This window comes from Taudactylus pleione, unplaced genomic scaffold, assembly GCF_031769625.1.
Source record: "Taudactylus pleione unplaced genomic scaffold, aTauple2 ptg001104l, whole genome shotgun sequence".
Lineage (NCBI taxonomy): Eukaryota > Metazoa > Chordata > Amphibia > Anura > Myobatrachidae > Taudactylus > Taudactylus pleione.
This window is the reverse complement of record NW_028285505.1, coordinates 385,051-408,698: the sequence shown is the minus strand read 5'-3', so window position 1 is coordinate 408,698 and position 23,648 is coordinate 385,051. Positions and strand designations below refer to the sequence as shown.

Below are 23,648 nucleotides of genomic sequence, written 5' to 3'. Positions count from 1 at the left end.
TACGTGAGATATGGTTTATAGATACGAGTTCTGGACACGTTCTACTCAAAATCCCAATGTTCGGGTGCGTTTGGTTCTCAGCAAAACCGAACCACTCATCTCTAAAAATAAGTATAAGTCATACGTGTCTACTCTCCTGGAAAGGTCGGGAGGCTCCCGAAATTAGGGTGATGCTCCCGGTCGCCCGCAAGAGAGGAACGGTCTCCTGGACCGACCCACGCACCCACCCCCCAAAGCCCCCATCACCTGTCCAGTTACTGAGCGAAAGTGGGTGGTCCTCAGGGCCAATGACGCCATTCATGCTTTACAATGCCGGCAATCTCTGCATTGCATAGTAGGGGCCGATGCCGTTTTGGCCGCAGGGGGCGGTCAAAAAGAGGTCACATGGATAAGTCACGCATGACAACCATGGACAGTCTAAGTGCAGATATTTGCTGCAGCTATGGTACCCCCAGACTCACAGGGAGAGATTCAATTCTTTTATCCGGGGCTATTTATTTTGGGCACCAGACGGAGCAATTCAATTGTTACTCCATTCAGGCGCACATAGCCGAGGCTGCACACACTTCTGCTCACAGCCTCATGGGGTGGAAAGCAGAAATGTGCGATGAGTCGGCTGTTTGAGCTAGGGATGTGCAGGCTCGGATAGGTTTCAATTTTCCCGCCAAGTTCTGATTTTTCCTGCCAAAAATCGGGTCTCAGAAAGAGGCAAAACATCATCTTTCATGGACAAACATCATCATTCCTAGACAAAAGTCCATGGAAGATGATGTTTGTCCATAGAAGATGACTTTTTGCCTCTTTCTCAGACCCGATTTTTGTTGGGAAAAATCAGAACTTGGCGGGAAAATTTGAACCTATCCGAGTCTGCACATCCCTAGTTTGGGCGCAGAAATGGGAGTTTGGGTTCCCAAAGTAGGACTAAAGACGGCGTTAGCTGATATACGCGCTAAACCCCATGCTTTTGGGTGCGAACATGCAGCACTGGTGCCCAAACGGGCCAACAATTGATTTGCTCTGTTGAGCGCCCAAAAAACATTTGAATCACCCCCACAAATATTCACATGTCCGGGTCGAGATCAGGCCATGAGGGGGCGAGTTGAGGTGCCGTTGGTGGGGTTTCCACGCTGTTACAGCGGCAACTCTCCGCTATAAGTGATCTCACACAGCTCTGTTGTACAACATCAATTCCCAAGATGCCGGGGATATGGTCTGCCAGTATGATGTCTGTGTAGATGAGGGCGGGAGAGAAGTGGTGACACTGACCTGTGTCTCTTTGTTTGCAGAGGACGGGCCAGTGAACGAGAAGGAAAAGATCAACTCGAAGTACAGCGACAAACTAGACAGTGTTGAACCCTCACCTCTCCCAGTGCTGGGTCCATCTTCATCGTGCCCAGAGATCGAGGATGAGTGCAGCAGCCAGACAACTCCCAGCAGGTCCCATCAAAATAGGGCTGTCAGCAAAGCCGAGGATATCTCGCCCTATGCCGAGAGCTTTAGCCCCAGCACAACCCAGACCGACTCCGCGAAGGACGAGGGGGAGAGACTGTACCAGTGCACGGAATGTAGCAAGAACTTCCGAAAGCGTGACAGCCTGAAGCGCCACCAGCAGACTCACACGGGGGAGAGGCCGTACAACTGCATCGAGTGCGGGAAGAGCTTCATACAGAAGCAGCACCTGGTCACTCACCTGAGGACCCACACGGGGGAGAGGCCCTACAAATGTGAGGAGTGCGGGAAGAGCCTGAGCACTAACGAGCGGCTGAAGATCCACCAGAGAATTCACACCGGGGAGAGGCCCTACAAGTGCGGCGACTGCGGGAAGAGCTTCAGGGCCCACCGAGTGCTCAAGGTCCATCAGCAGACTCACACCGGGGAGAGGATCCACAAGTGTGAGGACTGCGGCAAGCGATTCCGGCACAAGCAGACCCTCATGGCTCACCAGAGGAGTCACTCCGAAGAGACCACCTACAGCTGCAATGAGTGTGGGGAGAGCTTTCGCACCTTCAAGCACCTTAAGTTCCACCAAAAGATGCATCGTGGGGAGAAGCCACACGAGTGTGAGGACTGTGGAAAAGGCTTCCGGAAGCGGGAGCACCTGAGACGCCACCAGCAGATCCACACCGGGGAGCGTCCTTTCTCCTGCGAGGAGTGTGGTAAGGGCTTTATCCAGAAACATCACCTCGTGAGGCACCAGAGGACTCATACGGGGGAGAGACCGTTCACTGTGGTAATTGTAGAGGAATTCCCTTATACCAACTCATCCACTGGCTCATGCCGGGGCAGCCCCCACATATGCAGCGAGTGCGGCAAGAGCTTCACCACGTATGAGCACCTGAAACGCCACAACAGGATCCACACAGGGGAGCGGCCTAACAAGTGTGCAGACTGTGGAAGGACCTTCAAGTCCCAGAAACTCCTCAAGGCACACAAAAAAGCGCAGGATGAGGAGACCGGACTTTGCCGGGACGAAGACAGCGAGAACAGCGAGAGCCAGCGGGCAGCGCCTGGCGAAAAGCCATTTGAATGCGGGGAGTGCGGCAAAACTTTCCGCTTCCTAAAGCACTTAAAGTTCCATTTGCACACTCACACCGGCGAGAGGCCCTTCAAGTGCGAGTCCTGCCAGAAGACGTTCCGGAAACGGGACTGCTTGAAGAGACATCAGCAGATACACACGGGGGAGAGACCGTTCACTTGCGCGGACTGTGGTAAGGGCTTTATCCAGAAGCAGCACCTGGTGAGACACCAGAGGACTCACACCGGCGAGCGCCCTTACATTTGCAGCGAATGCGGGAAGACCTTCAGCACCTGTGAGCACCTCAAAATACACGGTCGCACCCACACTGGGGAAAAACCCTATAAGTGCAATGACTGTGGTCAGAGCTTCCGTAAGAGAGAGTACCTTAAGTGCCACCAGCAGACGCACACCGGGGAGAGACCCTTCACCTGCTCCGAGTGTGGGAAAAGCTTTATTCAGAAACACCACCTCATTGCACATCTACGCACCCACACCGGGGAGAGACCTTACCAGTGCAATGACTGTGGCAAGACCTTTAGGCACAAGCAGAACCTGACTACACATCAGAAGACGCACGGGATCGGTGTATGAGGCTATTCCTCCTTCGGTTGTGTTCCACTCATGTCCTGTCTTTCTTCGGTGGCCTCTGTGGATCTGGAGAACAAGTTTTTACTTTATTTGGCCATTGTCCTGTCCTTATCAAAGCGCCATACTATGAGTGCTGTGTAATTCCCATGGGACACAGGTTAGCGCTGGCTCTGTTGAGTTGAGTCCTATTTGCCACTAGTACATAATAGGGACGTAAGGTACCTGGGCAGGATCGTCTCATTGGCGGCTCATATCTTTTCTTAAATAACAGAGACAAAAATAAATTCTATTTTCTGACCCATGGCGGTCGATAGCGTAACGTTTAGGAGGGAAGTGAGAAGTGCCAAGTGTTAAAGTCAACGTCTGTCTTAATTTTCTTCCACTTGTATGATGAAGACTTTGCGCTATTATGTAACGGGCAGATTGGCACCGTGCCCTCCTCAGATAGTGGTGAGGCCCTGGCACGCATGCTCTCAGACTGGTTACCGTGGCGCTGCTCGGCAGATTGTGGGCGTGTAAGGGGGTTATGTGCCCGGTGTGGCACACAATGCACAGAAGATATGCACTTCCGGGGATTGCCCGTGTATACAGAAAAGACATTATTATCACGATGCCACCTCACACGCAGCAAATACACCAGTCTCTCCCGTCACAGTAATTAACTATAATCCGAGGTTACAGGATATAATGGCAGAGTGTTAGTCCAGCCTGGGGGGACTCTGAGTCATGTAGTCCACCAAGCGGCCGTCACTTATATACAGCATAGTATTTACTCCACGTTCCCTTTCCTCTTATTCCTGGTCCTGTTACGTCAGGCTGCGATGGGCACTTATGTCATCACTGTCTCTGCAGAGCCTCTTCCTGGGTCACTCGCACAACAGAACCATGAAGCTCTGCTTTATCTCTCTGGGAAACCTAGAATTCAGTATTACAATGAGGACAATAAGTAAAAAATAAATATTATTATTACTTATTTAGAATCAATATCTGTCCTACAGGGGTTCCCCAAAAGCAGTCACTGCTCTGCTCTATACTGCTCTGTACTGCACTGCTGTGCTCCATACTGCTCTGTACTGCACTGCTGTGCTGTATACTGCTCTGTACTGCACTGCTCTATACTGCTCTGTACTGCTCTATGCTGCTCTATACTGCTCTGCTCTATACTGCTCTATACTAATCTGCACTGCACTGCTCTGCTCTATACTGCTCTGTACTGCACTGCTGTGCTCTATACTGCTCTGTACTGCACTGCTATGCTCTATACTGCTCTATGCTGCTCTGCTCTATACTGCTCTGCTCTATGCTGCTCTATACTGCTCTGCTCTGCTCTATACTGCTCTGCTCTATACTGCTCTGCTCTATGCTGCTCTATACTGCTCTGCTCTGCTCTATACTGCTCTGCTCTATACTGCTCTACTCTATGCTGCTCTATACTGCTCTACTCTGCTGCTCTATACTGCTCTGCTCTGCACTGCTCTGCTCTATACTGCTCTGCTCTATGCTGCTCTATACTGCTCTGCTCTATACTGCTCTACTCTATGCTGCTCTATACTGCTCTGCTCTATGCTGCTCTGCTCTATGCTGCTCTACTCTGCTGCTCTATACTGCTCTGCTCTATGCTGCTCTATACTGCTCTACTCTGCTGCTCTATACTGCTCTGCTCTATACTGCTCTGCTCTATGCTGCTCTATACTGCTCTGCTCTGTAGTGCTCTGCTCTATGCTGCTCTATACTGCTCTGCTCTATGCTGTTATGTACTGCTCTGCTCTATGCTGCTCTATACTGCGCTGCTCTATGCTGTTATCTACTGCTCTGCTCTATGCTGCTCTATACTGCTCTGCTCTGTTCTGCTCTATACTGCTCTGCTCTATAATGTTCTGATCTGTACTGCTCTGCTCTATGCTGCTCTATAATCCTCTGCGTTATGCTGCTCTATACTACTCTGCTCCTTAATATTCTGCTCTATGCTGCTCTATTCTATATTACTCTGCTTGTGTATGTTAATGGGAAGCAGCTGAATCAACAATACTATTACCTAATTACTGGCGGCACAAAGCAGAGCATTTTAACATTATAGAGCAGAGCAGTACAGGGCGGAACCTTTCCAGTCTTTAAGGAACCCGCTGGCTGAGCCCACCTTCAATCGCAGGTATGTGAAAGAGTGGATTTGCTTCTGGACCCAAAAAGCTCTGCCCATTACTAAATATCACACTTGGGGTAGGGATCTCCTTTAAGTTGGCCTAATGTGATATGTGAGCTGTAAGAATGAGGCCACGTTAAGGCCACTATGACCCCTGGAAAGTATATTGCGATGCAAGTCAGCGCCTGCGTCTCATTTGTCCCTGGGTCGTTACTAATCATTCCACCATGTGTGAATGGTGACCCTGTTGGATCATGCCCCGCACATGCATGATGAACAGGTAATGTGGCCACTGTCTGTAACCACGTGGACTAGGACAATATCGCAGGTCCAGGAATTTGCAGGGATCTCGCCAGGTGGTGGCATTTCGGTAACTGCCACGGATCTACACGTGGACTATTCTATATGTGAAGTTTACATTCTGTATTTAAATATGTTCAGCACTTATACCAGTCAGAACGGATGCTCCTAGTCTATGGTCCGTGTTGTAGTACGTCATCGATGTATTGGGTCTGATTTATCATCATGGGAAATCTGTCTAATGAAACCATTGCTTTCTCCTCACCCACCTTATTGTGCATTACCCATAGATGCAGAAATCGCCCTTCAGCATAGAGACGCTGTAAAGGTTCCGCTCAGGAATCAGCCCCTATAGTATTATACGTTCCTACTCCTATACGGGGATGAGTAAGCTCTACGGACATGAAACCCAACAATGTTCCTCAGCTTATTTCTCAACCAGCTCTAATCTCTTCCAACTCTGAGATCTAATGGATAACGTCTATACGCAGATGAAGCTTATTTAGATCAGACAGAACATACATGTGTCATACACACCGATGCTGCTATGTAAACCTCATTGCGTTACTTTGGGAAGAATTAGGCAACTTGTCGGGTAATTTTCATGTTACATTCGCTCCAATGTTGGACGGTTTGGTTGTCGGTGCGGCGCACTGTAGTCTGGCGCTGGGCACTGCCACCTGGTACGACAATGGCGGTGTTTGATGTTTCAGTATTTCTCTTGCAATGTGGCCATTTATATAGCTGAGCTATGGGAAGGATTGTGCAGTGTTTCCTTCCCCCCAAACTTAAATAGTTTGTTAGAGAGACCGGGAAAAATTGTAATATTCTGTATCATGTACTAGAGGAATGTATGAAAAGTTCTCTGGCTAATTATTATTATTATTACACCTTTGTGCAATAAAGTTTCTGTGTAAGGACGCAGAGGGGCCCAGTTACAGGTGGACACATTTGCACTCCAATCATACGTAGCAAAAGATATATACGTAGAAGAAGAGTGTTTATAGGAAACACTTATCCTACGCAAAAAAAGCTAAAACTAAAAGAGAATTATTATGCGTCCAACTTTACGTGGCCCCTGAGTAAGTGATAAACACTTCAAAATAAAAAAAACAATGAAATGTTTCTTAAGTAACCAGCGTCTGTATACGTACAAAATCGGGGCACATGCGTCCTGTGACTCCGATGTGCGCAAAGACGAAAAGCATGGCTCCACTGCCTCCCACATCGCCGCTGCGCCCGGCAGTGAATCAGGACCTTTATCTCATGCACAATCTGCAGAACGTTTGTGTGTTTTGTGAGCGCGTTGTTGTACACTTGCCCTATGGCCTTATTGCAGGGACAATGTATAGAGCGTTTATATGGCACCTGCAGCGCTCTGTCACTTCCGCCCCCGTTCTGTTCTGTGTATAGGGATATTTGTTGGGGTGACACCGCCTGTGGCTATACGCATTCAGCAGAAGCTGTGGGAATCAGCGCATCACGTTGGGCTGTGCCGCAGTCGCTGATGTGGGTACTCCCAGCGATGTGAGCCTCACGGTCCATGAAGGACTTGACAGCCAGTGTTAGGAAGCAGGACCACTGCTCTGTACAATAGGAGGAGGGGGCGGCAGGACCCTATACTGTATAATAAAAGAGAGCAATTGTCCTTCACAGGAGCCATGTACATTCTCTAGTGTTTAACCCTTTGCTGCCCATGACGTCTGGGCGATAGTCGTGTGGTACAACGTCACTGTCCATATTGTAAGGGGGTAGGTCCAGGGTCTCTAAGCTTGTGTTAGAACAACAAGTCCCAGCTTGCATTGCCAGCCTCTGGCACATGCTTTCTTTGTATGGCAGGGCATGCTGAGATAAGTGGTTCCTTAAAAACATGTTGCCCACCTTTAATGGTGCATACACGCGGTCAGATAATGGCGCATACACACGGTCAGATAATGGTGCATACACACGGTCAGATAATGGCGCATACACACGGTCAGATAATGGTGCATACACGCGGTCAGATAATGGTGCATACACGGGGTCAGATTTTTCTTCAGATATGAACGATAACGATTTAAAAAATGTTAAATCGTTCATATCTGAAGGAAAATCTGACCTATCTGACAAGTTTGAACGATGAACGATGCACGTTCCCGATGGTCAGATAACGATATCTGACATCTGATGTGTTTGCAGTCGGATTTGGACGATTTCATTCATTTTAATGCAGTCAAAAATCGTTCATAGTTCAAATCGTTTACAAAATCGTCCAATCGTTCATCTGACACATCTGACCATGTTTATGCTGCGTAAGCTGCACACACACACAACGATTTAGTAAATTAACGATTTTAGTAAACTATTTTTGGTCATTTTTTCAAGGGAAAAATTAACAAAAATCGTTTACTAAAATCTTTCATTTACTAAATGTAATGAACGATTTTTTTGAACTACAAACAATTTTTGCATATTCCCTTACTGAAAATCGTTGAGTTGGTCAGTCTGACAGAGCTACAAACATGAACGCGCATGAACGATAATCATTCATCGATTTAACTGAGAAAGTGAACGATTTTTTCAACAATTGAACGATAAACTATATCGTTATCGATAATCGTTCAAAAATCGTTGTGTGTGTATGCACCTTTTCTCTGTGATATGAGGTGGGATCCGGGTGATAAACCTAAGGGGATTAATCGCTTAAATCGTACATTATTTTTTACTATTTCCTGGAAGCTTGACGTAAATCTCTTATGCACTTACGTAATGGCCACGGAATTATCCCGGCATCAAGAAGGCCGTGTATAATGCAGCCCTATTTATCTGACAAAGCCTCACAGTCCAGGAAGCCGTCCTTAAATAAAATTTAAAACAGATCTGCTGGTCCCCCCAATCTTGTTTTCTTTGGATGGACCCATCCGCCTATGACAATGCAACCCCCCCCTTCCTGCTTTGTGGTGAGTCTCTGTGACGTTGCGGTCTCTGAGGTACGTTACAAGGGCCTCATCTGTGGTGATTTTGCTGGCTGGTTTGGTCAGGTGTGTGATGCAGCGATTATGGCGATGACTCTGTCCCACGCGTTCTTTTCATTCAGCATTTAGTGCAAATAAACACATTTACATCGGTGGCCAAACAAGACTTTTTCTTACGCACCTGTCACTTGTGCACAAAGGACCTAAATGGTAAAACATCACTCAAATCAGTTTGGTTTTATACCTTTAGGCCTGGCTGGTCCGGCCAGTGCATTAGCCAGTCCCCATGTGATATGGTACTAGGACACTTCAATATGTCCACCAAACAGGGCCAAATGTTCATATATTCCCATTATCCTGGCTGCGAAGCGTCCTGCAGAGAGAATCTAATGGTGACGCGTTTCACTCTCTTGTGTTTCTGGCCTGGAGGGGGCTGTAAATGTCCTCTGCACCTGTGGGGACCCTGCTCAGAGACAATCAATATGCAGAATTTATACTATCTTCTGCCAAAATTCAGTTGTAGAAATGGATTTAAACACCCAAAAGTCCCCACAAGTCATTTGTTTTAGCGTCTGCAGGCGGCCATAATGGTTGCCTCGCAGTATACGGAGGTGCATTGCCAGTACTAACTTTAATATTAATGCTTTGTTTATGGTCAGTTTTAATTGTGACAAGATTCTTTATTGATCTGTGGAGCTTTGAGATGTGGGAGGGTCATCAACAGAAATCTGACAGCAGACAGTGAGGAACCTCTGAGTTACTGTAAGAAAAGATTACAGCGATGAATGTAACAGCTTCTCCGCAGTGAAAAAATAAAATGAAATCAATGTAAACATGTCAGAGAGAACACGATTCATGTATTGGGGTTATATCCACTCTCAGCTGCGTTACATGTTGTCAGGAAGCATCTACATTGCCGATACCTGAGGAGGGTGGGGGGGACTCGAATCAAAATGGCCACCGGGCGGCTTACGTCTAAGCGGCCAACTGGAAAGCTCATACATGAATGTGCGCCAACGTCACATTTGTTTACAGTGACTTCTATATACATATTCTAAACCTAGGAAGAACAATGTGGCTGATGGCGGCGTGGATTATATCACTGGCAGATTACCGTGGTGCTAAAGACTTCTACGTTCTGCTAAATGTTCCATGTGGTGGTATTATTATTCTCACAGGTATAATGCTCAGCTGTACTAGAGAACGAGAGGGTTTAATTTAATTTTTAGGGTATGTGCTAATACTATGCCACTTTTGTGAGAAGACGGACCCTAAGACGTCCTCAGCGCAAAAGTTTACATGACAATCGCGGGGTAGAAACTAGATGGTTTTATTGGCTCTTCCATTTCTCTTGTGCACAGAAGACATTTCCTCTATCTACGGTTTGTGTCAAAATGATGTTACAGCATCCAGGATATTGGCTATATCGCTGGTAACCAGGATAATAGAGGGGCAGGTGTAAAGCACCGGGCGGGGGGGGGTCCTCTATGTAGCCTGACTTGCCCCCATTGAGTCCAAACCTTCAAAATTGAGACTGAATAGCAAAATTCCAATATACAAATCATTTGTATCATGTTTTTTTTGTTGTCACGGTGATTAGGAGCCTGGAGAGCCCAAACCTGCCAATTGCACCATATTCTGCGTAATCCAGTGAATTAATAATAAATGAGGAGGTTATTGAACAGTGTTATTGTGAGTGATGTGTTATTCTGAATTAGATAGGAATCATTCACTTCTATGTATGTCCCATGTGACCTGGAGCAGGTGGCTCCCCCTTCTGGTGATGGACTGAACGGCATCCTTTTCAGATATTATGGCTATGTTATTATAAGCAGATAACTGTACATATCTCAGGAAACGAGACCCTTTTCTAACTGATGGAGAGGTGTCATTTTATTCAATAAAGTTTTTTTTTTATTACAGATTTGCCTAAATTCATTTTCCCTGGAAACAAAATGCAATTTTAGAAATAAAGTTTTTACCATCTGTTTAATAGTGCAAATGCTGTGGACATGATGAAGGGTTGTCCATTCACGGCGCCGCCTTCTATGGTTTCTGATCATCGGTGTGAAACCACTGATGCCTCAACATCGATCATAGGCATACCTCGGCCTCCATTAGCTTTCGGGGCTCTGACACTGATCTACATCATTGGTCGTCCTCCATCGTTGGCGAAACTATTTTTCATCATCATCGGAATATCGATGGACATCCCTAAGGCAATGTGGGTTTAGTCATTTAGATTATTGTACTGGGCGCTTGGGGGTATTGTACTTGCCATTTTGGGCAGGATGCAGCCTTTTCACCTTACACTATGGCGTTTGTATGTGCGGCCCGCAGATGACTACGCACAAGACCTTTACGTGAAAGTGGGTGGAGTGTTAGAAAAACATATTCAGGGCGGGGCATCATTTGTCCTCTATAAATGCTGGGAGGTACAATATAGAGGGACCTGGGCCAAGTATTAGTGTATGGTCTCTAAACTACCCCCGTACACTGCCACCGGCTAGGGATGTCCATGGAAGGTCCATGGTTTTTAACCATAGGTGTAAAACCATTGAAAGTTGAACCCAAATGGTCCAGTCTCCTGTACATGTGCACAATACGGCCGTCATCCACGATCGGAACACCACCGCTGCCGATGTACTTCATCAATAGCAAAACTATGACAAATATCCATCGGATCCACAACAGTAACAGGAATTAGAATCTGATTAGTGACGATATGTAGTTGAGGCTCCAGGAATAATCTTCTGGGTTGGACGGTTCTACACCTTCCTCTCCGGATCATCCGTCTCTTCCATCACTAAACATTGAAGGAAGAACATTAGATATTTTGATATCGGTTATATATACAGTACATACACTGGTGGCCAAAATTGCGGACACTTTTTGAAATTTGAATGTTTTTCAACTTTGAATGCTTATAAAAACTGCTACACTTCATGCAGTGGAATGGTTCATATATCAAGTGAAAGGAAATTTTTAATGCTGAATTCAACACAATAAACAAAGGTCAAATATTTGCATTACAAGGGAAGTTATGCCGTGAAAACAACACTGGTGAAAATCCCTGTGTACTTATGATGTTACTGTCCTATCAGTATTTCGTTGGGTATCCTTTATTTTTCAAGACAGCAGCACAGCCATGTGTCATTGAGCCAACCAGTGTTTGGAGCTCTTCCTTCTTTATTATGTGGTGCCATGAGACAATTATAACCTCAATTGTCTTTTATTGGATGGACGCCTTAGATGCACCAGTTATTTCAAACAGAACCACAAATGTTCTATGGGGTTCAGGTCTGGGCTGTTTCCTGGCCATCCCAGCACCTGTATGTCATTCTCCGTGAACCACTGTTTGTATGTCCGTGCAGTGTGGCAGGGAGCTGAATCCTGATGGGAAAAAAATGGGGCATTATCTGGAAAAAGATCCTGATAGAAGGTAGAAGTTTTGGTTGTAGGATGGTGTCAGTGTACTTTCTGCTGTTCAGTGTGCCATCTATGACATAACGGCGGCCTACAGCATCTGCTGTCATATATGCCCAGATCATAACACTTGTAGGATGGTGTCAGTGTGCCATCTATGACATAACGGCGGCCTACAGCATCTGCTGTCATATATGCCCAGATCATAACACTTGTAGGATGGTGTCAGTGTGCCATCTATGCCATAAAGGCGGCCTACAGCATCTGCTGTCATACATGCCCAGATCATAACACTTGTAGGATGGTGTCAGTGTGCCATCTATGACATAAAGGCAGCCTACAGCATCTGCTGTCATACATGCCCAGATCATAACACTTGTAGGATGGTGTCAGTGTGCCATCTATGACATAAAGGCGGCCTACAGCATCTGCTGTCATACATGCCCAGATAATAACACTTGTAGGATGGTGTCAGTGTGCCATCTATGAAATAAAGGCGGCCTACAGCATCTGCTATCATACATGTCCAGATCATAACACTTGTAGGATGGTATTAGTGCCCCATCTATGACATAAAGGCGGCCTACAGCATCTGCTGTCATACATGTCCAGATCATAACACTTGTAGGATGGTATTAGTGCCCCATCTATGACATAAAGGCGGCCTACAGCATCTGCTGTCATACATGTCCAGATCATAACACTTGTAGGATGGTATTAGTGCCCCATCTATGACATAAAGGCGGCCTACAGCATCTGCTGTCATACATGTCCAGATCATAACACTTGTAGGATGGTATTAGTGCCCCATCTATGACATAAAGGCGGCCTACAGCATCTGCTGTCATACATGCCCAGATCATAACACTTGTAGGATGGTATCAGTGCCCCATCTATGACATAAAGGCGGCCTACAGCATCTGCTGTCATACATGCCTAGATCATAACACTTGTAGGATGGTGTCAGTGTGCCAGGCCTACAGCATCTGCTGTCATACATGCCCAGATCATAACACTTATAGGATGGTATCAGTGTGCCATCTATGACATAAAGGTGGCCTACAGCATCTGCTGTCATACATGCCCAGATCATAACACTTGTAGGATGGTGTCAGTGTGCCATCTATGACATAAAGGCGGCCTACAGCATCTGCTGTCATACATGCCCAGATCATAACACTTGTAGGATGGTATCAGTGTGCCATCTATGACATAACGGCGGCCTACAGCATCTGCTGTCATACATGCCCAGATCATAGCACTTGTAGGATGGTGTCAGTGTGCCATCTATGACATAAAGGCAGCCTACAGCATCTGCTGTCATACATGCCCAGATCATAACACTTTAGGATGGTATCAGTGTGCCATCTATGACATAAAGGCGGCCTACAGCATCTGCTGTCATACATGCCCAGATCAGAACACTTTAGGATGGTGTCAGTGTGCCATCTATGACATAAAGGCGGCCTACAGCATCTGCTGTCATACTTGCCCAGATCATAACACTTGTAGGATGGTATCAGTGTGCCATCTATGACATAAAGGTGGCCTACAGCATCTGCTGTCATACATGCCCAGATCATAACACTTGTAGGATGGTGTCAGTGTGCCATCTATGACATAAAGGCGGCCTACAGCATCTGCTGTCATACATGCCCAGATCATAACACTTGTAGGATGGTATCAGTGTGCCATCTATGACATAACGGCGGCCTACAGCATCTGCTGTCATACATGCCCAGATCATAGCACTTGTAGGATGGTGTCAGTGTGCCATCTATGACATAAAGGCGGCCTACAGCATCTGCTGTCATACATGCCCAGATCATAACACTTTAGGATGGTATCAGTGTGCCATCTATGACATAAAGGCGGCCTACAGCATCTGCTGTCATACATGCCCAGATCAGAACACTTTAGGATGGTGTCAGTGTGCCATCTATGACATAAAGGCGGCCTACAGCATCTGCTGTCATACTTGCCCAGATCATAACACTTGTAGGATGGTATCAGTGTGCCATCTATGACATAAAGGCGGCCTACAGCATCTGCTGTCATACATGCCCAGATCATAACACTTGTAGGATGGTGTCAGTGTGCCATCTATGACATAAAGGCGGCCTACAGCATCTGCTGTCATACATGCCCAGATCATAACACTTGTAGGATGGTATCAGTGTGCCCTCTATGACATAACGGCGGCCTACAGCATCTGCTGTCATACATGCCCAGATCAGAACACTTATAGGATGGTGTCAGTGTGCCATCTATGACATAACGGCGGCCTACAGCATCTGCTGTCATACATGCCCAGATCATAACACTTGTAGGATTGTGTCAGTGTGCCATCTATGACATAAAGGCGGCCTACAGCCTCTGCTGTCATACATGCCCAGATCATAACACTTGTAGGATGGTATCAGTGTGCCATCTATGACATAAAGGCGGCCTACAGCATCTGCTGTCATACATGCCCAGATCAGAACACTTTAGGATGGTGTCAGTGTGCCATCTATGACATAAAGGCGGCCTACAGCATCTGCTGTCATACATGCCCAGATCATAACACTTGTAGGATGGTATCTGTGTGCCATCTATGACATAAAGGCGGCCTACAGCATCTGCTGTCATACATGCCCAGATCATAACACTTGTAGGATGGTATCAGTGTGCCATCTATGACATAAAGGCGGCCTACAGCATCTGCTGTCATACATGCCCAGATCATAACACTTGTAGGATGGTATCTGTGTGCCATCTATGACATAAAGGCGGCCTACAGCATCTGCTGTCATACATGCCCAGATCAGAACACTTATAGGATGGTGTCAGTGTGCCATCTATGACATAACGGCGGCCTACAGCATCTGCTGTCATACATGCTAAGATCATAACACTTGTAGGATGGTATCAGTGTGCCATCTATGACATAAAGGCGGCCTACAGCATCTGCTGTCATACATGCCCAGATCATAACACTTGTAGGATGGTGTCAGTGTGCCATCTATGACATAAAGGCGGCCTACAGCATCTGCTGTCATACATGCCCAGATCATAACACTTGTAGGATGGTATCAGTGTGCCATCTATGACATAACGGCGGCCTACAGCATCTGCTGTCATACATGCCCAGATCATAACACTTGTAGGATTGTTGTTGCTTGGAATGCAATCTGGATGTATCTCTTCCCCGATGCAACGTCTCCGATATTTTCTCTCATCACTACCAAATATCGATATCTTAGTTTCGTCACTCCATATCACTTGTTTCCATTGACCTTCTGTCCATGCAATGTGTTCTTTTGCCCACTGTATTTGTTTCAGACACTGCTTTTTATTCAGCAATGGCTTTTTTCGGGGAATCCTACCTTTTAGGCCACCCTCCGTTAGTCTTCTCCGTACCGTTCTTGCACTGACAAAAACACCAGGTGCACTCAGGTCACTGCTAATGGCCGCAGATGACATCCATCTGTCCCTGACGCAAATTCGTTTTATTCTTCTATCATCCACAGCTGTTATGCACTTTTTCCGGCCTTTTCCTTCTTTGTTTTGTATAGATTGTGTTTCCTGATGGCGTAAACAAAACTTTCGTACTCCTGATGTTGTCACATTCCCACCAACTTCTCTCGCAATTGCTGCATAGGAAAGACCATTTTCACGTAACACCACAATCCTAGATCTCTTCCTGGGTGACCAGTCACCACTTTGCCTGGACGACATTAGTGTATTTATTTGTTACACCTTCGTTAGCACTAAATACACACAAACATCCAACCGTAATTACACTTCAGTAACCAACTTTATTCTGCAACATGAAACAGCCAGACTGACCTTTCCCACCTCTGTACATGACCTTGTACCTGCTCATACACCACAGTCCTCAGAACGACGATTCCGATTGGCTGGTAGTAGCTGTTACTACAATCCGCTTCTTAAATCTCACGCATTTGTGCTTCTTTGTCTGACTGAAAGTAGCATAACTTCCCTTGTAATGCAAATATTTAATCTCTGTTTATTGTGTTGAATTCAGCATTAAATTTCCTTTCATGTGATATATGAATCATTGCACTGCATGACGTGAAACAGGTTTTATAAACATTCAAAGTTGAAAAACATAAAAATTTCAAAATGTGTCTGCAATGTTGGCCACCAGTGTGTGTATGTATATATGTATATATATATATATATATATATATATATGTATATATATATATATATATATATATATACATATATATGGATAGATAGATATCTTAAGAAAACAAAACTCAAAGTGAGCTGGCAGCATCCTCTATGATTGCTGTTATTATTACATACTAATGAGGCTACTTCTACAAGTCCTAATGGAAGATACACAAAATGGCTGCTCCCATAGGGATGATTCTTGTTCCTCTCATTCCAAGACCCCAACGCTTCACTATATCACATTATTTTGGCCATACAAGGAGGTGAGAGATGAGTAATGTATCCATAAAAACACATAATTAATAGAACTGGATAAAGCAAGATGGCTGCCACGCCAGAGCGCCATGTTCCAATGTTATAGCCAAGGTAAAGTATTATAATCTCTGGTTATTATTTTACCTACAGGGGGCGCTGTATCACTGGGAGTTACAGATAAAACCCTTGGCTATAACTTTACCTTGTAGTAACTGATATGCAGCTGTCACTTATATTGGTAAAGGCGAGTATACAGCTAGCTATGTGCCTACAGTAAGTCATTAAGATACACAGTATATTTCCCTGTAATTATGCGTCAAACCCTTAACGTGTAAGAATGTGTTGTGCTCTTTGTGACACAAGTGAGGGTGACATCTTTAGTAGGTAATAGAAATAGCTTTTTCATAAGAAGGGGTAGAAGGGGGATCTGAGAGCCCACCCATGTATGAGTATACCTCCCATGTATGAGAAGACACCCCCCCATGTATGAGTATACCTCCCATGTATGAGTATACCTCCCATGTATGGGATGACCTACCAGGTATAAGATGGCCTCCCATGTATGAGAAGACACCCCCCATGTATGAGAAGACCTCCCATGTATGAAAAGACCACAACGTATGAAAAGGCCTCCCATGCATGAGAAGACACCCCCCATGTATGAGAAGACCTCCCATGTATGAAAAGACCACAACGTATGAAAAGGCCTCCTATGTATGAGAAGACCTCCCATGTATGAGAAGACCTCCCATGTATGAGTATACCTCCCATGTATGGGACAACCTACCAGGTATAAGATGGCCTCCCATGTATGAGAAGACCCCAACGTATGAGAAGGCACCCCCCATGTATGAGAAGACCACAACGTATGAGAAAGCCTCCCATGTATGAGAAGACACCCCCCATGTATGAGAAGACCTCCCATGTATGAGATGACCTCCTATGCATGAGAAGACCTCCCATGTATGAGAAGACCTCCCATGTATGGGACAACCTACCAGGTATAAGATGGCCTCCCATGTATGAGACTACCTCCCATGTATGAGAAGACCTCTCATGTACAAGATGACCTCCTATGTATGAGAAGACCTCCCATGTATGAGACGATCTCCTATGTTCGAGACGACCTCTTATGTATGAGAAGATCTCCCATGAGAATCCCCCCATGTATTATTATCTTTTATTTATACGGCACCACAAGTGTTCCGCAGTGCCTTACATAGTACATATACAAATAATTGAAAAAGAAACTAGTGACTTACAGTACAATACAATGAAGGACAAGGACATGGTTTTATATACATTGCTGCAATAGGGATTATTACACTCACAATAAGCAGCAAGGAGTCAGCAACCAAGTGTTAGATGTCGTTGTGGTGAGTAAGGAGTAGAAGAAAATATAAGGAGAAGCATATGACAGAAGAGGGCCCTGCTCGTAAGAGCTTACATTCTAAAGGGGAGGAGCAGACAGAAAGCCGTGACACAGATGGGGTAGGCAGGGAGGAAGGAGCATGGCGCTGCAGGTTAGGATGAGAGCTGCAAGGCTATGATCAAGACCAGTGGTTCTCAAACTCGGTCCTCAGGACCCCACACAGGTCATGTTTTACAGGTCACCCAGCAGATGCACAGGTGTATTCATTACTCACTGACACATTTTAAAAGATCCACAAGTGATCTAGGCCTTCATGCAATCATGTGCAGTTTTAAATGTATGTAACTTAATTTCTTGCCTAGATTTGTTTTTACCCGTATAGGATATATTGTTCAGTGAATCATAGTTTATGGTATATATTTGGCCTGGTATTTGTTCCAACTAAGAGCAAGTTATCTCCTTTGATCAGCAGACCAATTGGCTCAGATGCCTGTCTTAATCAAGGATACCATTCCTTTATATTCAGTATAGGGGCAGCTATGGCTGTTTTGGAAGCTGTGGTTAAAAGCACCAAGTGTTAAATGCACAAAGTGTGCTAACATAACAGTTAATCAAACAGTTAAACAAACACTGACCAACAGTTAAGGTAATTTCAGATAAAAAAAAACGAATTTCTTTAAAATTTGACTAAAAGTAACTAACCTAAAACTCACCATTGTTACAAGTCGCAATCACGACTTGACCCTTCCTGACATCTTTTCCAGGCAGGACGGGGTTACTCCTGTTGCTAGGCAATCGGCATGCCTCAGGAAGTGACGTCTCATCCACAGGTGCAGCTTGATTAAGTGCTCCAGCCTATTTATACTCACTGAACTATTGCACCTGTGCTGACTATAGCATGTCTGTGGATTTCATCAGCTTAGCTGCATGGACAGCTTTTGTTCTCTCCATGATATTGCTTCCATTCGGCTTCCCAGCTGACACCAAGCAGCTCCCTGGCTGCCATCGTCCTCCAAACGGTTTCCTAGCCACATCTAGCAGCTCCCGTACTGCCAACGTTCACCATACAGCTTCCTAGCCACACCAAGTAGCTCCCCTGCTACCCTCAATCTCCAAGCGGCTGCCTAGCCGCATCTAGCAGCTCCCGTGCTGCCAACGTTCACCATACAGCTTCCTAGCTGCACCAAGTAGCTCCCGTGCTACCACAATTCTTCATTCGGCTTCTTAGCCGCTCCAAGCAGCTCCCATGCTGCAACATCAGCACCATCGCCGCAACATCGGCACACTTGCCGCACCACCGGCTCTCAAAGCCATTTCCAAACTGTAGACTGTTTATCTATGGCTATTGCCGCAACCTCGGCACCATCGCCGCAACATCGGCACAATTGCCACACCTTCGGCACACTTGCCATACCATCGGTATCATTGATGCAATTGCCAACTCATCAGAACCATTACCTGTATTGGCTCTAACTGTACACTTCACCTCTTGAATTCCCTTGTACCTCCATGTGAGCCTCTACTACCCCGTGTAAGTCCAGGCGGCCGCCTAAGTACCGGGGAACTTATCATAGTTCTAAGGGAACAACGGGTGGTTGTTTTTGGTGAAGATCTCGCTAGCTGGGTTCTAGGGGTCTCACATGGAGTAGGCAGAGGGATTCATAACATTATAGTCGGCCCAGGTGCTTGCAGCCCAGATCCAAACACTCACCCATAAAGTCCAGGAACTCACTATGCAAGTTGAGGAAAACCGTTCTCCTGTACTTGTATCTCCTCATCTTGAACCAAAGTTAAATTTGCCAGATCAGTTTTTCTGGGGATCGCCGACAGTTTTTAAACTTTCGGGAAAGTTGCAAGCTTTATTTCCGACTTCGTCTGATCTCTTCAGGGACTCATTTGCAGCAAGTGGGACTGGTAATCTCTCTCCTTCAGGGGGATCCACAGACTTCAACCCATGCAGCATTACAGACCATCGAGGCTTTCTTTACAGCCTTGGCCCTTTTGTATGACAACCCGGACATGCTGCTTTGGCTGTGTCCAAATTGCGTACCCTCAAACAGGAAGGTAGCAGAGGATTTCTCATCGGAGTTCCGTAGATGGGCAACTAAGTCTAGTTGGAATGATCCGGCCCTACATAGCCAATATCATCTTGGTCTTTCTGAGGCCATCAAGGACATCCTTGTTCAACATTCACCCCCTGAGTCCTTAGATGATCTTATGCAACAGGCCATTAGGACCGGCGGCTACGGGAACGTAAACAAGAACAAAATATTCCCATCAAATCATCTTGTTCTCTGGATTGGGTTCCATCTTCGGTCACAGAGGAACCAATGCAGATTGGGTCCTCACTTATTATCAGAAGAGAGACGCAGAAGATGGTCCCTTAGCCTCTGTATGTATTACGGTGTCAAGGGACATACTGTGAATAATTGTCCGCTCAGCCCGGGAAAAAGACAGGGCCTAAGTGTTCGGGAGGATTTACACTTCCAAGAATTCTGTTTTAGTCCCAGCAGTCATCCAACTCACTAATTCCACTTTGTCTACTTCAGCCTTTCTTGATAGTGGGGCGGCAGGCAATGTTATGTATTTTCATTTCTTTTGCACTCTGGGAGTACCGGCTGTCCCCTTCGAACAGAAAATTTCAATCTGTGGTCTGGACAGAGGTTTGATTTCTTCAGGACATGTGAAGTTTAAGATGCCTCCTCTACGTTTTTAGGTAGGGTCTTTACACTCAGAGACTTTGGACCTCATTCAGAGTCGGTCGAAGCGGCCGCACGGTCGTACACCACCGATGTTCGCTATACTGCGCATGCGTAAAGTTCGCAATGCGCGTGCGCAAACTAGCCGCTACGATCAGAAATTTCTCTCTCCTTGAACACAGCCAGGTCGGTAGTTTGAGTGACAGATGGAGGCGTTTGTAGGTGGTAACAGGGGAAGGTGCTTGAAAATGGGGGAGTGGAGATCCGAATGCAGGCGTGCCTCATTATGCGAACTGCGTTTTATGGGAGTGCATACGGATTATGGGAGTGCATAATTAACAAAGTAGCGTCATGGCACATGTGATATGGGAGGTTTTTACACTGACATGATCGTAGAGCTTAAGAGAGGGTATGGTCAACCTTAAGCTCTACGACCAGTGCCGATGGTTCCCGATGGTCTCGATTAATCCTTATATGCCCGGAGATGATGTGCAAAGCGTACGAGAAGGGGGCTTATTTTTTTGTCTTCCGACCGCTTCCTCCCCTTGATCGGCCAACTACCGATCCGAACTTAGGGACGCAACTTGCGAGCGAATCATTTGAATATCCGGCCCCTTTTTCCGTACGACAGTGCGGCCGCTTTGACCGACTCTGAATGAGGTCCTTTGTCCTTTTACCTCTTTAATTGTCCTTTGGATCCAGTTGTTCTAGGTCTTCCATGGCTTAGGGATCACAATCCTGTGATTAATTGGCAATCTGGTGAAATAATCAAATGGAGTTAGACTTGTCAGAATCATTGCTTGACTATGCCTATTCAGTCCGTACTTCCTACGATTTCTGAGACATCTCCGGCCTTTCAGCTTCAGTACAGGGATTATGCTGATGTTTTCTCCAAAAAACTTGCGGATGTTCTTCCCCCACATAGGTCTTACGACTGTGCTATCAATTTGATACCCAATGCCAAATTACCCAAAGGCCGGTTGTATTCCCTCTCAGTACTGGAGGATAAAGCTATGACAGAGTACATCTAAGATGCCTTGACTAAAGGATTCGTCCATCCTTCAAAATCACCACTGGGAGCTGTTTTTTTCTTTGTGGGGAAGAAGGATAGGTCTCTTCATCCCTGTATTGATTACAGGGGACTCGACAACATTACGGTAAAGAATTCATACCGGTTACCTCTCATTCCGGTATTGTTCGATCAGCTGCGTCAGGCTAATATCTTCTCCAAGATTGACCTCTGAGGGGCATATAAACCTGATTCGAATCAAAAGTGGAGACAAGTGGAAAATGGCCTTTAGTACTCACTCCAGACATTATGAGATCTAGTCATGCCTTTTGGCTTATCTAACGCTCCAGCGGTTTTCCAGGACCTGATTAATGACATTCTTTGTGACTTTTTGGGAGTATTCGTGGTCGAATACCTAGACGACATTCTAATTTTTTCCCAGTCACTGGACCAACATCATCAGCAGGTATGTCAGGTTCCTCAAAAATTATGGGAGAACCATTTGTACACCAAATTGGAAAAATGTGACTTTGACGTCACTCAGGTCTCTTTTCTGGGATATACCATCTCGTTCCAGGAATTTTCAATGGATCCAGGGAAAGTCGAGGCTATACTTAAGTGGGACCATCCAACTTCCCTTAAAGCCATGCAGTGGTTCCTCAGCTTTTCTAATTATTATCGCCGATTCATAAAATCTTTTTCCAGCATAGTGGCACCCATTGTAAATTTGACCAAGAAAGGAGCGGATACCTTTAACTGGCCAATCGAGGTGATCCAGTCTTTTAAAACTCTCAAAGTTGCTTTCACTCAGGCACCTGTTCTTCGACATCCCGGTCCTGACCTTCCTTTTATTGTAGAGGTAGATGCCTCAGAAGTAGGAGCAGGAGCCATTTTGTCACAGAAAGACCCGACAGATAGTAAGATTTTCCTCTGCTGAATGCAATTATGATGTAGGAAATCGAGAGTTGCTAGCTATTAAATGGGCTTTCGACGACTGGAGAACTGGCTGGAAGGGTCTAAACACCAGATTTTGGTTCTTACTGACCACAAGATCCTATATTCAGTCTGCTAAAAGGTTGAATTCCTGGCAAGCATGTTGGGCATTATTTTTTAACTTCCTCATCTCCTTCCTTCCTGGTCCCAAGGACATCAAGGCTGATGCCCTATCCAGAAGTTTTGAACCAGTGCAACAGACGTCCAGGTCAGACAAAGCTATCATCCCAGACTCTTTCTTCCATTGTGCCCTCACTCGTAATCTGGCAGATCTGATTAGGGCATCTCAATCAGAGTCACCTCTGGAGAAACCTTCTGGTCATTTGTTTGTGCCAGAGACGTTTAGAAGAGCAGTTCTGCTGGATTTTCACGCTAGTTGAGTTTCTGGTCATCCTGGTATCAGTAAGACTTCGGAGTTACTCTCTCATTCTGTTTGGTGGCCGTCATTGACTAAAGATGTGCGTGAATTTGTCTTGGCATGTGAGGTATGTGCCCGGAATAAGACACCTCGGACAGCACCTTCGGGTCTGTTACTTTCACTTTCCATACCCGGGAGACCCTGAACTCACATTGCCATGGATTTCATCATTGATCTCCCAATATCTGCTCGATGTTTTGTCATCTGGACGATGGTGGACCGATTTAGTAAAATGGCACACTTCATATCATTGCAAAAACTTCCTTCTGCTAAGGAACTTTCCAGCCTGTTTCTCCAACACATTTTTCGGGTACACGGTTTACCAATGGATATTGTGTCAGATTGAGGATCACAATTTGTGGCACAGTTTTGGCGAGTGTTCTGTACTTCTCTGGGCATTGATCTTTAGTCTTTCTTCATGTTACCATCCGCAGTCCAATGGACAGACTGAGGGCCTGATTCAGACCCGCTCGTGAGTGCACAGCGCTCGCAAGCAGATCGATGGTCCCACACTGCACATGCACGAGACCAGGCCAACGATGGGTGCTCCGTCGCTACGGGTCTTGCACTAAAACGGGGCAGCTGTCGATTGTGATTGACAGCTCGCCCCGTTTTAGAGGTGGGCAGGGGGGGTGGCTGGCCAAACGGAGGTGTTCCCGAAGGAACACCTGCCATTTTGGGGCAGCCTCGGTAGTGAGCTTCCAGCTATATTAGAGCCGGAAGCTCACTGGGGCTTGCGATGGACGAGACCCTCACCTGGCCGCTCGCAAAAGCTGTGGGTGGTCATCTAC

At 46.0% G+C, this 23,648-nt stretch overlaps 1 protein-coding gene across 1 annotated transcript in view; it reads left to right on the top strand.

Annotated features, from left to right (window-relative positions):
- LOC148453731 (uncharacterized) overlaps window positions 1–10,382 on the top strand; it is a 44,581-nt gene extending 34,199 nt beyond the window's left edge. The window contains exon 3 of the mRNA XM_088461803.1: window positions 1,287–10,382. Within this exon, the coding sequence (XP_088317929.1) occupies window positions 1,287–3,109 (1,823 nt within the window). The 3' untranslated portion in view covers window positions 3,110–10,382. The remainder of the gene's footprint in view (window positions 1–1,286) is intronic.
- Window positions 10,383–23,648: the final 13,266 nt, after the last annotated feature.